At 40.7% G+C, this 20,480-nt stretch overlaps 1 protein-coding gene across 2 annotated transcripts in view; it reads right to left on the bottom strand.

Moving 5' to 3' along the window:
- Window positions 1-20,480, bottom strand: part of LPIN2 (lipin 2) — a 99,796-nt gene that overhangs the window by 16,470 nt on the left and 62,846 nt on the right. For both annotated transcript variants that reach the window (XM_059706532.1, XM_059706531.1), the window contains exons 5-8: window positions 11,799-11,906; window positions 11,184-11,307; window positions 9,503-9,845; window positions 4,864-4,963 (exon numbers count right to left, since the gene is read on the bottom strand). In XM_059706532.1, the coding sequence (XP_059562515.1) occupies window positions 4,864-4,963; window positions 9,503-9,845; window positions 11,184-11,307; window positions 11,799-11,906 (675 nt within the window). The remainder of the gene's footprint in view (window positions 1-4,863; window positions 4,964-9,502; window positions 9,846-11,183; window positions 11,308-11,798; window positions 11,907-20,480) is intronic.

Consider the following 20,480-nt stretch of genomic DNA (forward strand, 5'->3'; position numbering starts at 1 on the left):
ATATTTGTTGTTCATAATTTGTATCTTTACCTTTTTTTTTCTTCTTCCTCTTCTTAAAGGATACCTTTCAGCATTTCATATAATACTGGTTTGGTGGTGATGAACTCCTTTAGCTTTTCCTTATCTGTGAAGCTCTTTATCTGACCTTCCGTTCTGAATGATAGCTTTGCTGGATAAAGTAATCTTGGTTGTAGGTTCTTGGTATTCATCACTTTGAATATTTCTTGCCATTCCCTTCTGGCCTGCAAAGTTTCTGTTGAGAAATCAGCTGACAGTCGTATGGGTATTCCCTTGTAGGTAACTGGGTTTCTTTCTCTTGCTGTTTTTAAGATTCTCTCTTTGTCTTTTGCTCTTGGCATTTTAATTATGATGTGTCTTGGTGTGGTCCTCTTTGGATTCCTTTTGTTTGGGGTTCTCTGCGCTTCCTGGACCTGTAGGTCTATTTCTTTCACCAGGTGGGGGAAGTTTTCTGTCATTATTTCTTCAAATAGGTTTTCAATATCTTGCTCTCTCTCATCTTCTGGCACCCCTATAATTCTGATGTTGGTACGCTTGAAGCTGTCCCAGAGGCTCCTTACACTATCTTCGTATTTTCGGATTCTTTTTTCATTTTGCTTTTCCAGTTGGGTGTTTTTTGCTTCTTCGCATTTCGAATCTTTGACTTGATTCTTGCGCTCCTCTGGTCTGCTTTTGGGTGTCTGTATAATATTTGTTATTTCAGTCCGTGTATGCTTAATTTCTAGTTGGTTCTTTATCACAACATTGAGGGTCTCATTAGATTTCTTGAGGATCTCACTACATTTATCGGCGGTCTCACCAGTCTTTTCGAGGGCCTTACAAAGTTTATCGGCAGCTTCTAGACAGTTCTTAAGAGACCTTAAAAGTGTGGTTCTGAACTCAATATCCTCCATTGACAGTTTTGTCCTGTTTCTTTGTCTCTGCATTTTTTATGCTTTCTTGGTACACCCCCTAGTGGTCTTTGTGCGCAGTCTTGTTGCCTTTAAGCCTTGATTGATGTTGGCAATACCGGGGGTGATTTGACCTCCAGGCTAACTGGCTATGAGAGTCCGCTGTGTCTGCAGTGGGAGGGCTTCTGTGCTGGATCTCTAGGGCGGTGCTAATCTAGCGTTTGCCTGAGGCTATCTGGCAAATGGTTCTGTGCAGGGCTTGGGCGGGGCGGGTCCCCGGGGATCTACAGGGCAGGCGGAGCGAGCAGTTATGGCTGCTCTCAGTTCCTTCCCCAGGGGCTCTGCCTCTCAGAGTCCCAGCAATGGCTGCAAACCTCGGAGAGAAAGCTGCCTTCGAGTTCCGACCGAAGCCAGACAGTCCCGCTTCTCCCGTTTGAGTCTTGGTCCCCAGAGACTCACCCGGATCTGGAGCTCAGAGTCTGAAACTCCCTCCCGATTGAAAACAACAACTGCGCCCTCCGCCGCCAGCCCGCTCCGCACACGCACTCCGCACCTGAGTATTTCACTTCAGCACTGCGCCTCCTCTGAGTCTGGGTATGATATTCTCTTTCCTCCTAGTTGTAGAATTTCCACTCAGCCAGCCTTCCTGTGGTTCTGGATGATGTCCATTCTGTCCTTTAGTTATATCTCTGAAGTGGTTGTTCGAGGGCAGCAATCTCCGGCGTTAACCTATGCCGCCATCTTGGTTTCTCCCCAGAAACGACACCTTAAGTTTCTTAATCATGAACATTTAATTGCTCTACACCCTTTGAATGGATGTTACATTTATTGTTCTAGAATTTTCAAATTATTTTATTTTATTCAGAAAGCCAATATATTTAATGTATGTGATCAGTATATACAGTCCAGTGTAGTTATAAGATCTTCAGAAAAGAATCTCAAATTTGAGCAGTAGATGGCAGCAGAATACAGATATGCCATAGCTAGAAAGCAGTTTCAAAAACTGTAGTTTTGCATCTGAACCAACAAAAGATTTAGGGTTTTGGATATGTTCTGTCTTAATAACAATGCACAATATCACAACACTGCAATTAACTTAGAATACTCTCTTCGCTGGAAATGGTGAAAAAGCCAAAGCCAATGTAAGGCAGCAAAACCTACTGCTATGCTGGGGCTGAGGGAAAGGCTGACCCCATGGGTAAAACACAAACAGAAGGCTGCTAGGTATTCACAAACACCTGTTTCCTCTTTATCCTGGGCACACAGCTACATCCCATTATGGTGTGGCCATGTGACCAGATGAGTTGTTGATGTGGACAGAAGGAGTGGGCTGTGCCCTTCCCAAGCCTAGCCCCTATAAACTACCCCATGTGATCCTCTCTCCTTTTCCTACTGAATCCCTAAGGGGCTGATGGAACCTGAAGAAGGAAGGAGTTTGTGCTCCTGAATCCCTGTGTGCAAGGCCTCCCACCAAACACCAGCACTGGAATATAGTTGACCCTTGAACAACATGGGTTTGAACAGTACCAATACACTTTACATGGATCTTTTCAAGAGATATTTTGTCAGTCTTCCATGTTCCTGGGTTTCACATCCATGTATTCAACCAACCATGGATTAAAATCAGTATTTTCTGGGGACGAGGAGAGCTGACTATATGCACTATTTTATACCATTTTATATAAGGGACTTGAGCATCTGCAGATTTGGGTATCCAGGGTAGGTCTTGGAACCAATCCCTGTGGAGGGATGACTGTAGTTAAGTTTTGGGGGAGTCAAAAATTATATGTGAATTTTATATGTTGGTACCCCTAGCCCCCATATGGTTCAAGAGTCAACTATATTATCACATGAGCAAGAAACAAACTTCTATCGTGGGACGCCACTGAGGTCTTGCGTTTTATCAGAGTAGCTAGTGTCACTTTTAACCAATACAGGGAAGATGCCACCTGACTCAACATGTCACCAAATCCACAAGGGTGATGTGATTTAAAGTTTAATTATGAATACTGAATATTTAGTCAAGATAACAATAAACACAATCATAACAAAATATGTTTATAAGCATTACAACAGTCTCCCTATCTTTAATTATGTATGAAATGTCTCAAGAAATAATTTGTTCATGTGGTAAGACACTTACCTAGTGAATAATGGTAAAATTATAATCAAGCACAGTAGGGTTCTATTGCTTATTTCCCCATTAAAAAAAAAAATCTTTTTTATTGATTTTTTAGAGAGAGAGGGAGGGAGAGGGAGAGAAATATCGATTTGAGAGCAAAACATGGATTGGCTGCCTCCTGCACACCCCTATCCAGGGATTGAGCCCACAACCCAGGCATGTGCCCTGACTGGGAATCAAACTGGCAACTTTCTGGTGCATGGGATGACACCCAACCAACTGAGCCACACTGGCCAGGGCACTTTCCCCATTTTTTAAAAGGGAAACTAAGAAATCTATCTTAGGAATCTTGATGTAAGTAAATGATTAAGGACTGAGAAATCTGAAAGAAAGTACTAATTCTAAGACAACTTACATTTTAATTTTCTTATTGGAAAAAAAATGGAGCATTTCAGTTCTCTCACCTTAAAAACCCAACTACTGCCCGGCCAGCGTAGCTCAGTGGTTGAACACTGACCTATGAACTAGGACAATGATGGCGAACCTATGACACGCGTGTCAGAGGTGACACGCGAACTCATTTTTTTGGTTGATTTTTCTTTGTTAAATGGCATTTAAATATATAAAATAAATATCAAAAACATAAGTCTTTGTTTTACTATGGTTGCAAATATAAAAAAATTTCTATATGTGACACGGCACCAGAGTTAAGTTAGGGTTTTTCAAAATGCTGACACGCCGAGCTCAAAAGGTTCGCCATCACTGAACTAAGAGATCACGATTCGATTCCCAGTCAGGGCACATGCCCAGGTTGCGGGCTCACTTCCCAGGTAGGGGGTGTGTAGGAGGCAGCCGATCAATGATTCTCTCTCATCATTGCTGTTTCTATCTCTCTCTCGCTCTCCCTTTCTCTCTAAAACCAATACAAATATATTAAAAAACCACAACTATTACTTCAAATGAAGTAAATATTTGAGACACATTTCGAGAGCTAGTAGGAAGGAGTTTAAGGACCTTCCAAAAGTATCTGCCAAAAATTTAAATAATCTTATAATGATCCCATCTATTCTAAATAAAAATTTAAATGTTTTCCAATAATTTATTTAAAAGTGCTAAGTATGTGTGCCTACAGTTCAGAATATTCAAACTATCCTTTCCATGAGAAAATTTGTGTTTTCTTTGTAATCAGAGTACATTGGAATGGAATTCACCTACGACTGAAAATGAACTTCGGAAACAGTACAAGTATATTCTATCTGAGGTTTTAGAGTTATTTAAGGGGAAAATCATGAGGGAGCGAGAGGAAGAGGGACAGGAGGGGAGAGCTCTAGAGGATATGGGGTGCAGAGGCCAGTTGGAATGATGCCTCATCAGACTCAGGCTAGAATTCAGAAAAAGCATGGGAGCTCAGACTCAGTGAGGGAGTGAAGGCATTCTTTGTAAAAAGTTTTTCAATAAAGATATATTACCTTTAAAACATATAAGAAATGACACAAATGCTAAAGAATTTTCTTAAGCATGCTGAGTTGCATTAATACTATAACAGTGCTAATGTGAAGTCAGACCCATTGTATATCCATATGTAGGTTTAACTAGTGTACCTCTTCTTGTTACACTAAACATTTCTACATAAATAGCTGTTATTAGTTTCAAATCACTGCAGTCAAATCAACACACACACAATTTCAGAATCTTCTAAATCTGAAGCAATCCTTTAACTTAGCTAAAGGATATCATCATCATGCTCTTTTTTCTCAGATTAAATGTTTTACTCTAGAAATAGCTATACTATGTCAAAGCTGTTCACCCTTCAATATACAAGGAACACACTACCTTTTAGGGAAATAGAGAGCTGCAACTTCAGGTTCTAGAGCCTTTAAGTCATCTAGGTAAATATCGTCAGGTCCTTGGTGTTGGCTTCTCTTGTGGACACCTGTTTTTATAAGAAAAACATATCAGAGAAAGAAGTTAGTTATACTTCATTTACAACTCTGCAAGAAAGCAAAGGTTTCCAAACAATAAAACCAATCATCATGATTTGAATTGGGCTTTATTTTTTAAACTGTCAAATAACCTTTTCATTTGTGGTTCTCAACCACCCATGCCAATAGAAATGAAATTCAGTGTTTTACAGTTGCTCAATAAATATATGCTAATGTACTCAGTCTTTCATTTGCTGACATGAGTAATCCTAGCCCCTAAAAATAATTTATATTTGACAATAAAGTTTATCAAGCACGACCAAGCTTGACAAAATCACTGGCATCAAGAAAGAAGCCATTATTCTAAAACCATGAAGGGAAGGTTGTTGGTGAATAGGGTATTCACTTAGTGCCAAAGTATTACCTTCTAATTGCAAAAGGACAAAAATCCTTTACAACAAATAAATTTGGCAGACAATGATCACCTTAAACAAGTGATCATATTTAGTATCACTAATAGTGAGACATTATGAGCTTCAATATGAAGAACCAAATCATCCCATAAAGTAATCTTCAATTCAAAAATAAAAAATACGTAACCCAAATCGAATTAAGCCCACTATAATAGTCACCAGCCACATGTGGCTACTGAGAACTTGAACTGCCCTAGTCTGGTGTGAGGTATGTAAAATGTGTTCACTTGTTTTTTACTCTTTTGTGAGAAGACTTAAAATTATATATGCAATCCATATTACATTTCTATCTGACAGAGATAACTTCCAGTTGAAGAAAATATGACGATGTCATCTTGAAAAAACAACAGATTATCCAGAATGTAAGAAAGTATACCAGACAATTGACTGGGCTCTTCAAAAGGTCAATATCTTCAGTGAGGAGAAGGAAAAAAGTGTAGCAGTGTGTGTTTATGTATGAGGGAGTGTGTATGTGTGTGTGTGCACACGCGGTGCACATGTGCATGTAGGGAGGCTATTCTAAATTTAAAAATGCAACATATGAACTCTGATGAGATCTTGGTTTGGAAAAGAATGGTAAAAAGCTATTCTTGATATGTTTAGGAAAATATGAATATGGATTCCTCAACATGACAATTGTTTGTGTTAGTTAGATAAGGTTCTTATTCTTAAAAAGTGTATCTTCTTGGGGTTGTGAACACAATACAATATACAGTTGATACATTATAGAATTGTACACCTGAAACCTATATAATTTCATCAACCAATGTCACTCCAATAAATTCAACTAAAAAGACCATGCAAAGTGTATCTTGGAGTATTTAAAGGTGAAATGACATAATATCTGCATCTTGTTTCCAAATGATTTAAACCAATAAAAAACTTTGTGAGTGGAGAGACAGAGAGACAGAGATAGAGCAAGAGTGAAAGCATGTAAATATGCACAAAACTTTTCACAATAAAAGGTGGGGGGAGAGGAAGAAATGGGGTCAAATGAATGGTGGAATCACTTGGTGCCCCTAACTCTAGTCAGCTTCTACACTATGTGCTAGGAATAGGGGAATCAGTATTTCCTAAACTAAAACAAAGCATTCACCCTTACAACTGGATTTCCCCCCCTTAACATTTCTTAGAAGAACACATGGTTATGGGCTTTTGGTTTGAAAAGTGCTGATCTATGAAAGAGCAAGATGCCAAATTAAGCTAGATGATTACACTTGGCCACAAATACCATTGACAGTCAAAGCCTTTTATTTTAAACTAGGGGCCCGGTGCACGAAATTCGTGCACTGGGTGCGTGTGTGTGTGTGTGTGGGGGGGGGGGGGGCGGGGCGCGGAGTGTTCCTCAGCCCAGCCTGCCCCCTCTCACATACTGGGAGCCCTCAGGCGTAGACCCCCATCACCCTCCGATCGCCTGATCGGCCTCTTGCCCAGGCCTGACGCCTCCGCCAGAGGTGTCAGGCTTGGACAGGGGACCCCCATCTCCCCCTGATCACTGGCTCTGGCCCCCGCCCAGGCCTGAGGCCTCTGGCCCAGGAATCATGCCTGGGCAGGGGACCCCCATCTCCCTCTGATCGCTTGCTCCAGCCCCCGCCCAAGCCTGACGCCTCTGACCCAGGCTTCAGGCCTGGGCAAGGGGACCATCATATCCGCCCAGGCCTGATGCCTCGGCCAGAGGAGTTGACCCTCATCACCCTCCGATCACCAATCACCGGATCGGCCCCTTGACCAGGCCTGAGGCCTCCGGCAGAGGTGTCAGGCCTGGGCAGGGGACCCCCAGCTCCCCGCGGTTGCAGGCTCCGCGCCTGCTCAGGCCTAACACCTCTGACCTAGGCGTCCGGCCCGGGCAGCAGGGACCTGCAGTGGCAGCGGCCCCGCAATCGTGGGCTTCGCTTTAGGCCCAAGCAAGGGACACCTAGCTCCTGGGACTGCCAGCTTCGACCGTGCCCAGCTCCCATCGCTGGCTCCACCCCTACTTCCTGCTATCACTGGCCAGGGCGGAAAAGGCACCTGATTCTCCGATCATGGCTGGGGGGCAGGGCAAAGTCGGCCCCAGGGCCGCCTTTGCCCTGCCCCCCAGCTCTTAGCTCCCCCCTGGGTTTCCGATCACTGTCAGTGGCAGGGGGCTTCTTCCTGCTTTCCCTTTCGCCTCCCTGCATTGTGCCTACATATGAAAATTAACCTCCAATTTGTGCACTAGGTGGGGAGGGGGAGGTGTCCCTCAGCCCAGCCTGTGCCCTCTCACAGACTGGGACCCCTCGGGGGACGACCACCTGCTGGCTTAGGCCTGCTCCCAGGGGGATTGGGCCTAAGCTGGCAATCAGACATCCCTCTGGCAGCCCGGCAGTCCTCGGGGGATGTTCACTTGCCAGCGGGGAGCAGACCTAAGCTGAAGTCGGACATCCTTAGCGCTGCTGAGGAGGCAGGAGAGGCTCCCACCACCACCGCTGTACTGGCAGCCATCAGCCTGGCTTGTGGCTGAGCAGAGCTCCCCCATGTGGGAGCGCACTGACCACCAGGGGGCAGCTCCTGCATTGAGCATCTGCCCCCTGGTGGTCAGTGTGTGTCATAGTGACCAGTCATTCCCAGTCCTTCTGCTGTTAGGGTCAGTTTGCATATTACCCTGTTACTATATAAGATAGAGGCCTGGTGCACGGGTGGGGGCCGGCTGGCTTGCCCTGAAGGGTGTCCTGGATCAGGGTGGGAGTCCCGCTTGGGTGCCTGGCCAGCCTGGGTGAGGGGCTGATGGCTGCTTGCAGCTGGTCACACCCCCTTCAGGGTGGGGGTCCCCACTGGGGTGCCTGGCCAGTCTGGGTGAGGGGCTGAGGGCCGTTTTCAGGCTGGCCAGCAACTGAAGCTCCCAGCCTCTCTTTTTTTTCTTTTTTTTTATATTCTGGGATTTATTTACCTTCTATAATTGAAACTTTGTTGCCGTCACTGGAGCTGAGAGCCGGCTCCTACTCGCTCCAGCTCTGAGGACACGGCCTGCTGAAAGCAGGTATCTGGGGTTTGTTTAGCTTCTATAATTGAAACTTTGTTGCTTTTGAAGCTCAGAGCCGGGCCGCGGCAGGTGGGGAACCTTGGCTTCCTCCATCACTGGAGCAAGCAAGCCTCCTGCTCACTTCAACTGTGTGGCTGTCGGCCGCCATCTTGGTTGGGTTAATTTGCATATCGTGCTGATTAGCCAATGGGAGGTGTAGTGAAGGTATGGTCAATTACCATGTTTGTCTATTATTAGATAGGATAAGTTATTTCTGAGTGGCCCTGAAGAGCTATACATGTAGTGAATATTTACTAAATTAATTATCTATCCTTTGGTGTTAATATTTTAAAAAATGGAAGTAGAAATTTGGCTACATGTGACAATGTGTATTTTTAGGTAAGGTTTTACTTCCCTAAAAATAGGATCCAAGGCTAGTGTTCAGATAGTGAGTGTGTTTTGGCTCTTACTGTAACAAATATCAATGAATAACTTTTGTTTTTAAACAGAAAGAATGTTATGATTTATTAAACTTGCATTCCAAAAGTGGGATAGAGATGTTGAGCCAAGAGTTGGACCCTACATTCTGTTTTAGAGGAAAAGTCAGTGAAAGAGAACATATGCTAATTATAAGTGTACATTTATCTATATATCTCATATTATTGAAAAAAAAAGTACTTAATTTGGCCTCAACTAACCAGAAGTTTTAGGTGAAAATATTTTTCTCTAGTCTAATTTTTTGTTGTTTAAACATAATTTTTTAGGATTCCACTTTACTTTGACACACCTCGTCAATAAAGTGGTTTATTTTACTCATTAACTTATTTAAATATATATTTTTTTTCAATAAGTGCTTCTCAAAGGCCTATTTGAGTAGCAACAGCTGTGGGAGAGCAGGGACGAAGTCAGAGATCCACTCCAGTGGATCCTGTAGTGCGATGGGGAAGCCATATGAAACAAGTGATTCCAGTAGTGTTGTAACAGGTTCTGATCAAGCTGTACAAATATAATGGTAGTCATCACACATTATTTGAAACACTGAAATAATTTACCATCTAAATTTAGAGTACCTGATGCCAAATTAAACAAATAATTACCTTTCTTCTTTGATGGTGAGTCTACTTTAGCTGCTGGTTTTGATTCTGAGGGAGCCTCCACTAACGACGGGTTAGGAAGGTGGTCTGCATCTAACATAGATGAAATCTGAGGCTCAAGGAGAGGCTCAAGAAGTTCTGCAGCACAAGTTGCATCGCTCATCCGCTTACACGGGGCTCTGGGTTTGGGTTTCACTATGGTACAGACTGTTTCTCCCATGGACGCATCGTTCTCAACTTCATTTATAAGGTGGTCCTCACTGGGAATTACCCGAAAATGGGTATTTTCCGATGGAGTAATCGTAGCTGTCCTGGGATGATGGTCAGATCTCTCTCTTTTGCTGACCTGAAAAAGTTGAAATGTTTGAAAATTAAACTACTTTCAAAAGTGTTATAGCCTATTTCTTGAGCTGGATGCAAATAAATGTGCTTATTTTATTTAAACAACATATTCAGTAAATACGTTATTTTCTATGTGTGAAATATTTCATAATTGAAAAGTGGGAAAACTAATAACCACATTTTGTTCAATATCATATTTATAAAAGTTATATTTATAACTGGTTCTACTATGAAGAGTTCAATATTGGAAAAGACTGAAGAAATAGATGACAATTATTAGATACTAAGAGGGAGAATATTCATTTTCAGGGAGAAAACTTGAATGCTACAGAAAAATTTAGCCCTGCTTGCACTACCTTCAGGCTCTGTTCAAACAATGTAAGATGTTGAGTTATAATGTTGTACACCTTAAACTTACATGTTACAAACCAATTTTTAAAAAAGTAAAAGTGGGTAGTGAAGTCTCAAATGCAATCACACATATAAGCAAATGTATATCTTTAAAAAACTAGAGGTCTAAATATTTCCTCTTCCAAGAGACAGAGAAAGACAAACACCATATGATTTCACTTATATGTGGAACATAAAAAAAGAGAAGAAACAAAATGAAACAGAAACAAACTCATAGTACAAAAAATAAACTGATGGTTTCCAAAAGGGAGGAAGTCGTGGGGTTGGGCAGAAAAGGGCAAGGGAATTAAAAAGTATAAACTTCCAGTTATAAAAAAGTCACAGGAGTGTAATGTATAGCATAGGGAATAAGAGTCAGTAATGTCATAATAACTAGATATGGTGACAGATGGTTACTAGAGTTATTATGGTGGTCATTTTGTAAGGTATATAAATGCTGAAACACTATGTTGTACACCTGAAACCAATATAATATTATTTGCCAACTCTAAAGTAAATTTTTAAAAATCAGAAAGAAAACCTTAAAGTTGGGGTAATTCACATACATAAAATAAAAGCAGTCTCTCTCAAAAAATGAATAAATAAAAAATGTATCTTTCCAATTCTTCTTTCATTATGTGTTGGCAAAAAAGCTTTCACAATAATTTTCCTATTTAAAATTTCAGTGTGAAAATTCCATTAGGTACATTTTAAATTTTCCTTACTATAATGTTAATTAACAATCAACATTATTTACTAAATAGAAGCACAAAAAATAAAGCTAGATTTCCTTTGTTGTGCAGTGCAAACATAAAAAATGTTAACTTTTAATTTACTTATGTGACCCCATGAGGGCACTACCATCATTTATGTTCATATGACTCAGTCAGCTTTCACCCCTTCACTCATGGACAACAAACACACTATTCTGTAAGTAAGTAAACCCTAGTACCTTGGTGGACTCTGGGAACCCGCCCCACGTCCATTCCATGTGGGACTCGGATCTGAGTAGGCTCTCAGCGGGTTTCACCTCCAGCTCTGAATCACTCTTCGGACATGCTGCCGGGGAATACGGGCTGCAAACACATTACAAAGAAATGTAATGAATTTAAAGTCAGGAACTTCAGTGTTGCTGAGTTTGACAGATTAAAAGAAATGTAAGTTTGAATATATTAACTGTATCCTGCTGATATAAAGAACCTATTTTAAAAATGTCAATTATTTCTTCCTCTTGAGTTTTTTATTAATAATAAAAGCAGTGCACACTAGTATTTATGGAGGACTTGCTGTAAACATTTTCTATGCATCATCCCATTTGATTCTCACAAGAAATCTATAAGAAAGGTAATTTTACAGGAGAGAATGTGCATGGAAAGATGGACAGTAAATTTAATCAAGTTTAAGAACAAAATAATTATTGAGAGAAAAGGTCCATATTCATGTTAAAAGTACACATTCAGTGCCTCTACTGTCTGAGAGAAATAGGAAACGTCATTACTGTCCAATAACAGAAAAGGCAATCTAATATATTTTTCCTTTAAGAAACAGAAATTTTGAAAATACTTACGTGTCCAAAGGGGACCACTCTCCATCGGATAAGGGGTAGTGATCTCCAGAATGGAAGAGCAGAGGCTCCTTATATTCTTCTTCCTTTAAGGAAGCATTTGAAGATCCTCTGTGAAAGGGGGGCGGGGAAAAAAGGCAGGAACAAAGATACTATGTCAGCTTAAAAATATCCCCCAAATCTACTGATACATCATCTAAAGTTTAAATGATGAAAAAGGCCTCTTAAAAGGAAAATATGAAGGAGAAGGGGGATTCACTGATGTCACCCAACATATCCTACTACAACCACTATTTAAATATGGGATAAACAGAGGAGCAAAGAAAAGATGATGTGATTAAAAATTCATTTTTACCTCCCTTAGTAATAACTGAGGGGGGTAGTGGGGAAGGGGTAACGAGGGGGGGGGCGTATAAGGACACATACGTAATCAACACTAATAAAGAGAAAAATGGTAATTGGCGTACGATGATACCCTTTTCATTGGCTAATCAGGGCTATATGCAAATTAACTGCCAACTATGATTGGCAGTTAACTGCCAACTAAGATTGGCAGTTAACTGCCAACTAAGATTGGCAGTTAACTGCCAACAAGATGGCGGTTAATTTGCATATGTAGGCACAATGCAGGGAGGCGAAAGAGAAAGCAGGAAGAAGCCCCCTGCCACTGACAGTGATCGGAAACCCAGGGGGGAGCTAAGAGCTGGGGGGCAGGGCAAAGGCGGCCCTGGGGCCGCCTTTGCCCTGCCCCCCAGCCATGATCGGAGAATCAGGTGCCTTTTCCGCCCTGGCCAGTGATAGCAGGAAGTAGGGGTGGAGCCAGCGATGGGAGCTGGGCACGGTCGAAGCTGGCAGTCCCGGGAGCTAGGGGTCCCTTGCCTGTGCCTAAAGCGAAGCCCACGATCGGGGGGCCGCTGCAGCTGCGGGTCCCCGCTGCCCGGGCCGGACGCCTAGGCCAGAGGCGTTAGGCCTGGGCAGGGGCGGAGCCTGCAACCGCGGGGAGCTGGGGGTCCCCTGCCCAGGCCTGACACCTCTGCCGGAGGTCTCAGGCCTGGTCAAGGGGCCGATCCGGTGATTGGTGATCGGAGGGTGATGAGGGTCAACTCCTCTGGCCGAGGCATCAGGCCTGGGCGGGGGGCGGAGCCGGGGATTGGGGGGATATGATGGTCCCCTTGCCCAGGCCTGAAGCCTGGGTCAGAGGCGTCAGGCTTGGGTGAGGGGTGGAGCAAGCGATCAGAGGGAGATGGGGGTCCCCTGCCCAGGCATGTTTCCTGGGCCAGAGGCCTCAGGCCTGGGCGGGGGCCAGAGCCAGTGATCGGGGGGAGATAGGGGTCCCCTGTCCAAGCCTGACACCTCTGGCGGAGGCGTCATGCCTGGGCAAGGGGCCGATCCTGCGATTGGAGGGTGATGGGGGTCAACGCCTGAGGGCTCCCAGTATGTGAGAGGGGGCGGGCTGGGCTGAGGGACACTCCCCCCCCCCCCCCCACCCAGTGCACGAATTTCGTGCACCGGGCCCCTAGTACCTTAATAAAGAAAGAAAAAAAATGAGTATTTTTAAAAATCATATACAGACATTAAAACCATAGGCGGTTGAACTAATGCATTAATGTTTAATTTAATTTACCCTTTGCGTTTCTTGAAGTTGCAGAGTTAATATAACTAACCTGCCACATAACCTTAAAATATCCCTCAGAAGCATGTGGGCCCGAATTTTTCATCTTTAGTTGGAAATTTATCACTTGTCCTATTTCACAGAGTCAATGTGAGATTTATGTGTTGAACATGTCATGTTGAAAGCTCTAAAAAGTATAAATAAAAGTACAAAAAAACCACCAAAAAACCCCAAAACTTTGAAAAGTGTAAAGCAGTTTTAGAGCATCTTATCTAGAAAATTCAATGTTCTACCAAAACTTAAAGGTAAAATGAGAATATCTACCACTTAATTTGCTAGACTAAAAATAGGTGTATAAACCAGTTTTATTAGTTTTTAATATTACGTTTCTTCCTTTATATCTTAATTTAACATGCTCTCCTTAACTGCTAACTTTGACATGTAACAGTTTTTCCACATAGCAGCTCTTTCTAATTCAAGGTTTTCCTACTCTAATCTTCTTTTGCTCAGAAGTATTCAACTCTGGCATACAACCTCATTCAAAGGGAGAAAAACATATACTTGAAAAAGGCCAGCCCTAGATGGTTTGGCTCAGTGGATAGAGCATTGGCCTGCGGGCTGAAGGGTCCCAGATTTGATTCCAGTCAAGGGCACATGCCTGGGTTGCAGGCTTGATCCCCAGTAGGGGACGTGCAGGAGGCAACCAATCATTGATTCTCTCTCATCATTGATGTTTCTATCTCTCTCTCCCTCTCCCTTCCTCCCTGAAATCTATAAAAATGTTTAAAAAAAAAGAAAAGAAAAAGACCAACATCTAGGTAAATACCTTGTTTCTTAAGAAAAAGAAAAATGCTCAAAGAGAAAAATCAGATGTTTATGTCCTTATTTGCCAAATTTAAAAGGATAGCACATCTTGACCCATCACTATTTATCTAGGTGAAAATGGTTTGAAAAGAACAATGTAAAAGCCACAGACATTTTTTTAAATAAAAAACATTTTTGGAACATATTTCACTGCAGGATAAAAGATAATTCAAGATGAGTTCAGCAAAGCAAACTGGATTTAGTAAAATATTGAAAGACAGATCAGGCATCATTAAGAATTTACAACCCTAGGAAGACATGAAATTATTTTCTCTGGGCATATCCTGACAAAAATAGAGCCCATTAGTTTAGACCCATTAGAGTGATGAAAAAGGTTGCTAATGCTGAGGTTCCTTTCAGTCCTGCAATTCTTTAACTAATTTAGGACTTCTAAAAACCTGCTAAAGCGCTTTTAAAATGGCACACATGCCTCAGAACAGGCAACCATGTGGGCAAACCATGACATAGTAACTTAAACTAAGTACATGGCATAAGGATATAGGGAGTATACATATTAGAAATGTGAAGAAAATAGTATAAAGACTAACTTTATCTATGATGAAACAAAGGACAATTATAAACATTAATGCCTAACATCAGATGATTTGCAGTAGGGTAAATAGTTTAATGTTGAATCAGGGTTGGTAGGTTGAGAGCTTCAGTTGTTGAAGTTCATAATAAGTGTGCATAGAGCACTTCAGCCTTCACAGATGCACCCAACTTCATGTCTTCAAATTCAACATCATTTTATAAACCTTTCCCACTCAAAAGCCACCAGAGGTTACAAGATGTATACAACTGTCAAAATCCACTGAATTCTTAAGATCTATGTATATTATTAACCTAGAGGCCTGATGCACAAAATTCGTGCAAGTGGCTCGGCCCTTGCAGCCCCGGCTTCGTCCAGAAGGTCGTTCAGCTGTCCAGTCTAATTAGCATAATACACTTTTATTACTATAGACATAAATTATACCTCAATTTTTGAAAGTTGAGAGAAAATCCATAGAAAGTTAAAATAAAATCTAAATTACTTATGCAGGATAAATTAGAGGAACTAAGCGAGTTTTAAGTCTATTTAACTGGTAGTATGTAAGAGATAAATGGGGTTGCTAACTACCATGACCAAAGAACACTAACTCTATTAACAATATGTTTATCCTCAACCTTTGCACAGTGTTGGTCAATAAATTTCAGTGACTAATGATCTAAGTTTCCATTTGGATATTCTACATTTCCCATACTAGTAAAAGATACCTTATAATGGAACTGAAAAGACGCTGCAATGCTTCTTTGTCTAAGTCAGAAATGAAGAGGAGAAAGGGCAAGGAGCAAGACATAAGATTCATGTCACCACAGAAGATGATAGAGGGTACTCTAGAAGCCAGTTACTGATCAGGAGATGAAGTATGAAGCCTCAAGGCAATAGATGCTGTCTGGGAAAAGTCTTAGGTTGCAATGAACATAGGGGTGCATATATCTTTACAAATACGTGTTTTCATATTTGGGGGGTAAGTACCCAGAAGAGGAATTGCTGGCTGATATGTTAGTTCTACACCTAGTTTTTTGAGGAACTTCCATACTGTTTTCCATAGCGGTTGCACTTATTTACATTCCCACAGTGTACGAGAGTTCCCTTTCCTCCACATCCTCTCCAAAACTCATTTCTTATCTTCTTGATAACAGTCATTCTAACAGGTATAAGGTGGTATCCTCATTGTGGTTTTGATTTTCTATTTCCCTAATAACTAGTGATGTTGAACATCTTTTCATTTATCTGTATGTTCACTGCAGCATTATACATAATTTTTTTTAATTGATTTTAGAGAGAAAAGGAGAGGGAGAGAGAGATAGAAACATCAATGATAAGAGATAATCACTGACTGGCTGCTTCCTGCATGTCCCATATTGGGGATGGAGCCTGCAACCCGCACATGTGCCCCAACTGGGAATTGAACCGTGACCTTCTGGTTCATAGGTAGACGCTTAACCCTTGAGCCATTGTGGCCATGTGATTGCAGCATTATTATAACAGCAAGACATGCAAACCAAGTGTCCATATATATATGGTATGTGCGTGTGTGTACACACACAGAATACTATTCAGCCATAAAAAGATGAAATATTGTCATTTGCAACAACATGGATGAGCTTGAGAATATTATGCCAAGTGAATTAAGTCAGATGAAAAGAACAAAAACTATAATTTCACTCATATATGGAATATAAAACAAAAAGTAATACATGTACTAACAAAACCAAACTCATAGACAAAGACAACAAAATGGTGATTTCCAGAGGGAAAGAGGGCTTGGGAAGGGTGATGTGAGCAAAGGGGGTCAAGAATATGGTAATAAAGGGAAACTAAACTTTGGGTGGTGAGCATGCAATAAAATACACATTCACTGAATTACAATTTTGTATACCAGAAAATTATATAACGTTATTAACTAAAACCCCAATAAATTTAATTTAAAAAATCTTAGGCTCTCTGCACTCAACTCCCAGATATAATTGCAAGTAAGTCTCATTTTGGTGGATTAAAAAGTGTTTCCTTTTTGATGGTGTGTTTTTAAGCCTCCATTGTTGTTATTGCTGGGTATATTATGTATTTCCATCAGTGGGATGTTTTATATATTGCACTCAAGATTGTGCTATAGCACTATCCAATCTGAAAAGTCTCTTCCCTCCAATAAGCTATTTACCAGGTGTACCAGTTAATAATGCGGATTTTTTCAATAGATAGAGTTACACATGCTAGTATGTTGATATATATGCGATTTGATATGTATGCTATTTTGTTGTATTGACAGCAAGCTTCAAAACTTTGTATGTCAAATTTGCTGAACATGCTAACATTATAGATATTTTTACACTTAAAAATGTCAAATTTCGTGTCAAAAAAAGAGCATTTGCAGGAAGTTTTAATTCATTACTTTATTTTGAAGAAAAGTGCTGCTGAAAGTTATCGTATACTTCAGGAAGCTTATGGTGAACATGCTCCATCTCAAGATACTTGTGAACGCTGGTTTAAATGCTTTGAAAGTGATGATTTCTATGTGAAAGACAAAGAACGTCCAGGTCAACCGAAAAAGTTTGAAGACCAACAATTACAAGCATTATTGGATGAAGATGCGTGTCAAACTCAAAAACAACTTGCAGAAAGATTAAACGTTGTTCAGCAAACAATTTCCGATCGTTTACAAGCAAAGGGAAAGATTTTAAAGGAAGGAAAATGGGTGCCACATCAACTGAACAAAAGACAAATGGAAAACCGAAAAATCATCAATAAAATGTTGGCACGAAAGAAAAGTCTTTTTTGCATCGAATTGTGACTGGCAATGGAAAGTGGATTTACTTTGAGAATCCCAAATGAACAAAATCATGGGTTAATCCAGGTCAACCATCAACATCGACTGCAAGGCCAAATCGCTTTGGAAAGAAGACCATGCTCTGTATTTGGTGGGATCAGGAAGGTGTGGTGTATTATGAGCTTCTAAAACCAGGTGAAACCGTTAATACTGATCGCTACCGACAACAAATAATCGATTTGAACCACGCTTTGATCATAAAACGACCAGAATGGGGCAGAAGACAGGGCAAAGTAATTTTGCTTCATGATGATGCACCATCGGACACTTAAAAACCAGTTAAAGACATGTTAAAAGATCTTGCCTGGGAAGTATTAACCCACCCACCGTATTCACCAGACCTTGCTCCTTCAGAATACCACTTGTTCCAATCGATGGCACATGCACTTTCTGAGCAGCACTTCAAAACATACGAAGAAATGGAAAATTGGGTCTCTGAATGGTTTGCCTCTAAACAAGAAAAGTTCTATTGGAATGGTATCTCCAAATTACCTGAAAGATGGGGGAAATGTGTAGCTAGCAATGGACATTACTTTGAATAAAGCACTTTTGATGTTTCTCTTGAAATTATCCTGTTTTCTTAGATTACAAAATCCACATTATTAATCGGTACATCTGGTATGTCCGCACATCCTCTGGAAGGACAAACATGGCTTTTGTACTATATTTAAGCCGAAAGTCCAATTTTAGGAAGGGACAGAGGTTCATTAGGTACAGCTTACACAAAGCTCTGTGTAGTTTAATTTATTTATTTTTTAAAATATATTTTATTGATTTTTTACAGAGAGGAAGGGAGAGAGATAGAGAGTCAGAAACATCGATGAGAGAGAAACATCAACCAGCCGCCTCCTGCACATCCCCCACCGGGGATGTGCCCACAACACAGGTACATGCCCTTGACCGGAATTGAACCTGCGACCTTTCAGTCCGCAGGCCGACGCTCTATCCACCGAGCCAAACCGGTTTCGGCACTCTGTGTAGTTTAAAACTCCAATTTCCACCAATTGAGTTTCTTCTACCTTGTGATATAGTAACCTGCTTTAAAGAATGATGCCGTCTTTCATTTGCCTTCTTCAGGAGCCTTAATTAACCCTAATTCTGTTATGAATGAAAAGATTTTAAATAGAATGTTATCTATCAAAATAAAATCATTTATTTTAGGTATCTTCTCTAGAAACAGAATTTCTTTCCTAAGTGGTAGGAGCTAAGGAGGGTAAGATATTTAAAAGTTGCAAATTCCACCCAGCTAGTGTGGCTCCGTGCTTGAGCGTCAGCCAATGAACCAGGAGATCATGGTTAGACTCCTGTCAGGGCACAAGCCTGGGTTGTGGACTTGATCCTCAGTGTGGGCAAGCAGGAGGCAGCCGATCAATGATTCTCTCTCATCACTGATGTTTCTATATCTCTCTCCTTTCTTCTCTAAATTCAACAAAAATATTTTTTAAAAAGTTCCAAATTCCAATACCATATAGCTCTAGGTCTCACTACTACAAAGATGGTAGACTTTCTATTCTTTTTTCTTTCAGATCCTTTAACGTGTCACTTAATGTGATGTTAATACTTTTGACCCTAAATATCTTCATCCAAATTATTTTAGAATCTAAATAATGAGCAGAAAGGACCTGGCAAACCACGTAGCTTAATTCCCTTATTTCATGGATTAAGAAAATGAAGGCCTGGAGTGACCAGGAAGTCGCTATTCCCCAATCAGAAGTTTAACTGGTTCAGTTTTCTACCTTTTATCAGCTTAGCGCTTATTTCAGTATATGACCTGAACTTTCACAACTGTTACATCTTGTCTTTTCAAACTCCTAATATCTGTTGGCTGCGTAATTAAGCAGATCCTGTTTTAAGGAAATTTCAGGAAAGTGTTCCTCCAAGTGGTAACATCTATGATTCACTGGTACCTACAGAAAAGGCAAACCACTAAACTCATGAAAATTATTACAAGGCCCTAGTTTACATGCATTCTGATATGCCAAGCAAGCAAGGTTGTTTAAATAGAGAAGCTGGCAACCATGTCACTGTAGACCAAATCAGTACACCAACGGATTTGGTTGATGCAGCCTTTCACACAATCTGGAAAAGAAAGGCATTCACCAATATTTTTGTCAAGTGTCCACCTGCAGCACTCATTTACAAAATTCCTCTAGAACAATAATTCTTGTGCATCTAGTAGATGACTTCGCATATGTTTCAGAAATGTTTTAACTTCCCAGGTTGGTACTATGCTGTTTTCCTGAAACTAATATAATATTGAATGTCAACTGTAATTGAAAAATAGAAAAAAAAATAAAAATAAAGCTGCATGTTGTTTTGGAGTTCTAAACTTAGTTCTAAGTTATACAAAGGACTTTGTTGAACACTCGTCAACAAAACTTTGAAGACGAAAGTTTTACTTCAGGATCCTTCCTGGTGGATCTTAGAATTTTAGTTGGCAAAAACATTTCCAGGAATTAAGGCACTTAAGGGATTAATAATGCTAATCCAAATAAAATTTAGACGCATGTGTATTTTGAGTTTTTTGTCAAAAGAATACATTTCCTGCCCACTACACATTTTAATATAAATAAATCAAAACTTGTAAAGGAAATGTTTACACTGTTGTTAATAGAACCAAAATCAAATAATAAAAGATCTCAAAGGGTCTCCTAGTATATTCTCTTAGGAAAGGAAAAGACAAATAACCCTTAAGAGACTGGAAGCAGGAAGAAAATAATAAGAGTCTCTTTTTAAGAAACTATGGTACTCTGTATTAGCTTAAAGTTCTTTGGGACTTTAATTAAGCTCTTCCCAGCTAGTGTTTTGACACTGCCCCCCCCCCCCAAAAAAAAAATCAGC

The sequence above is a fragment of the Myotis daubentonii genome, chromosome 8 (assembly GCF_963259705.1).
Source record: "Myotis daubentonii chromosome 8, mMyoDau2.1, whole genome shotgun sequence".
NCBI classification, from domain to species: Eukaryota; Metazoa; Chordata; class Mammalia; order Chiroptera; family Vespertilionidae; genus Myotis; species Myotis daubentonii.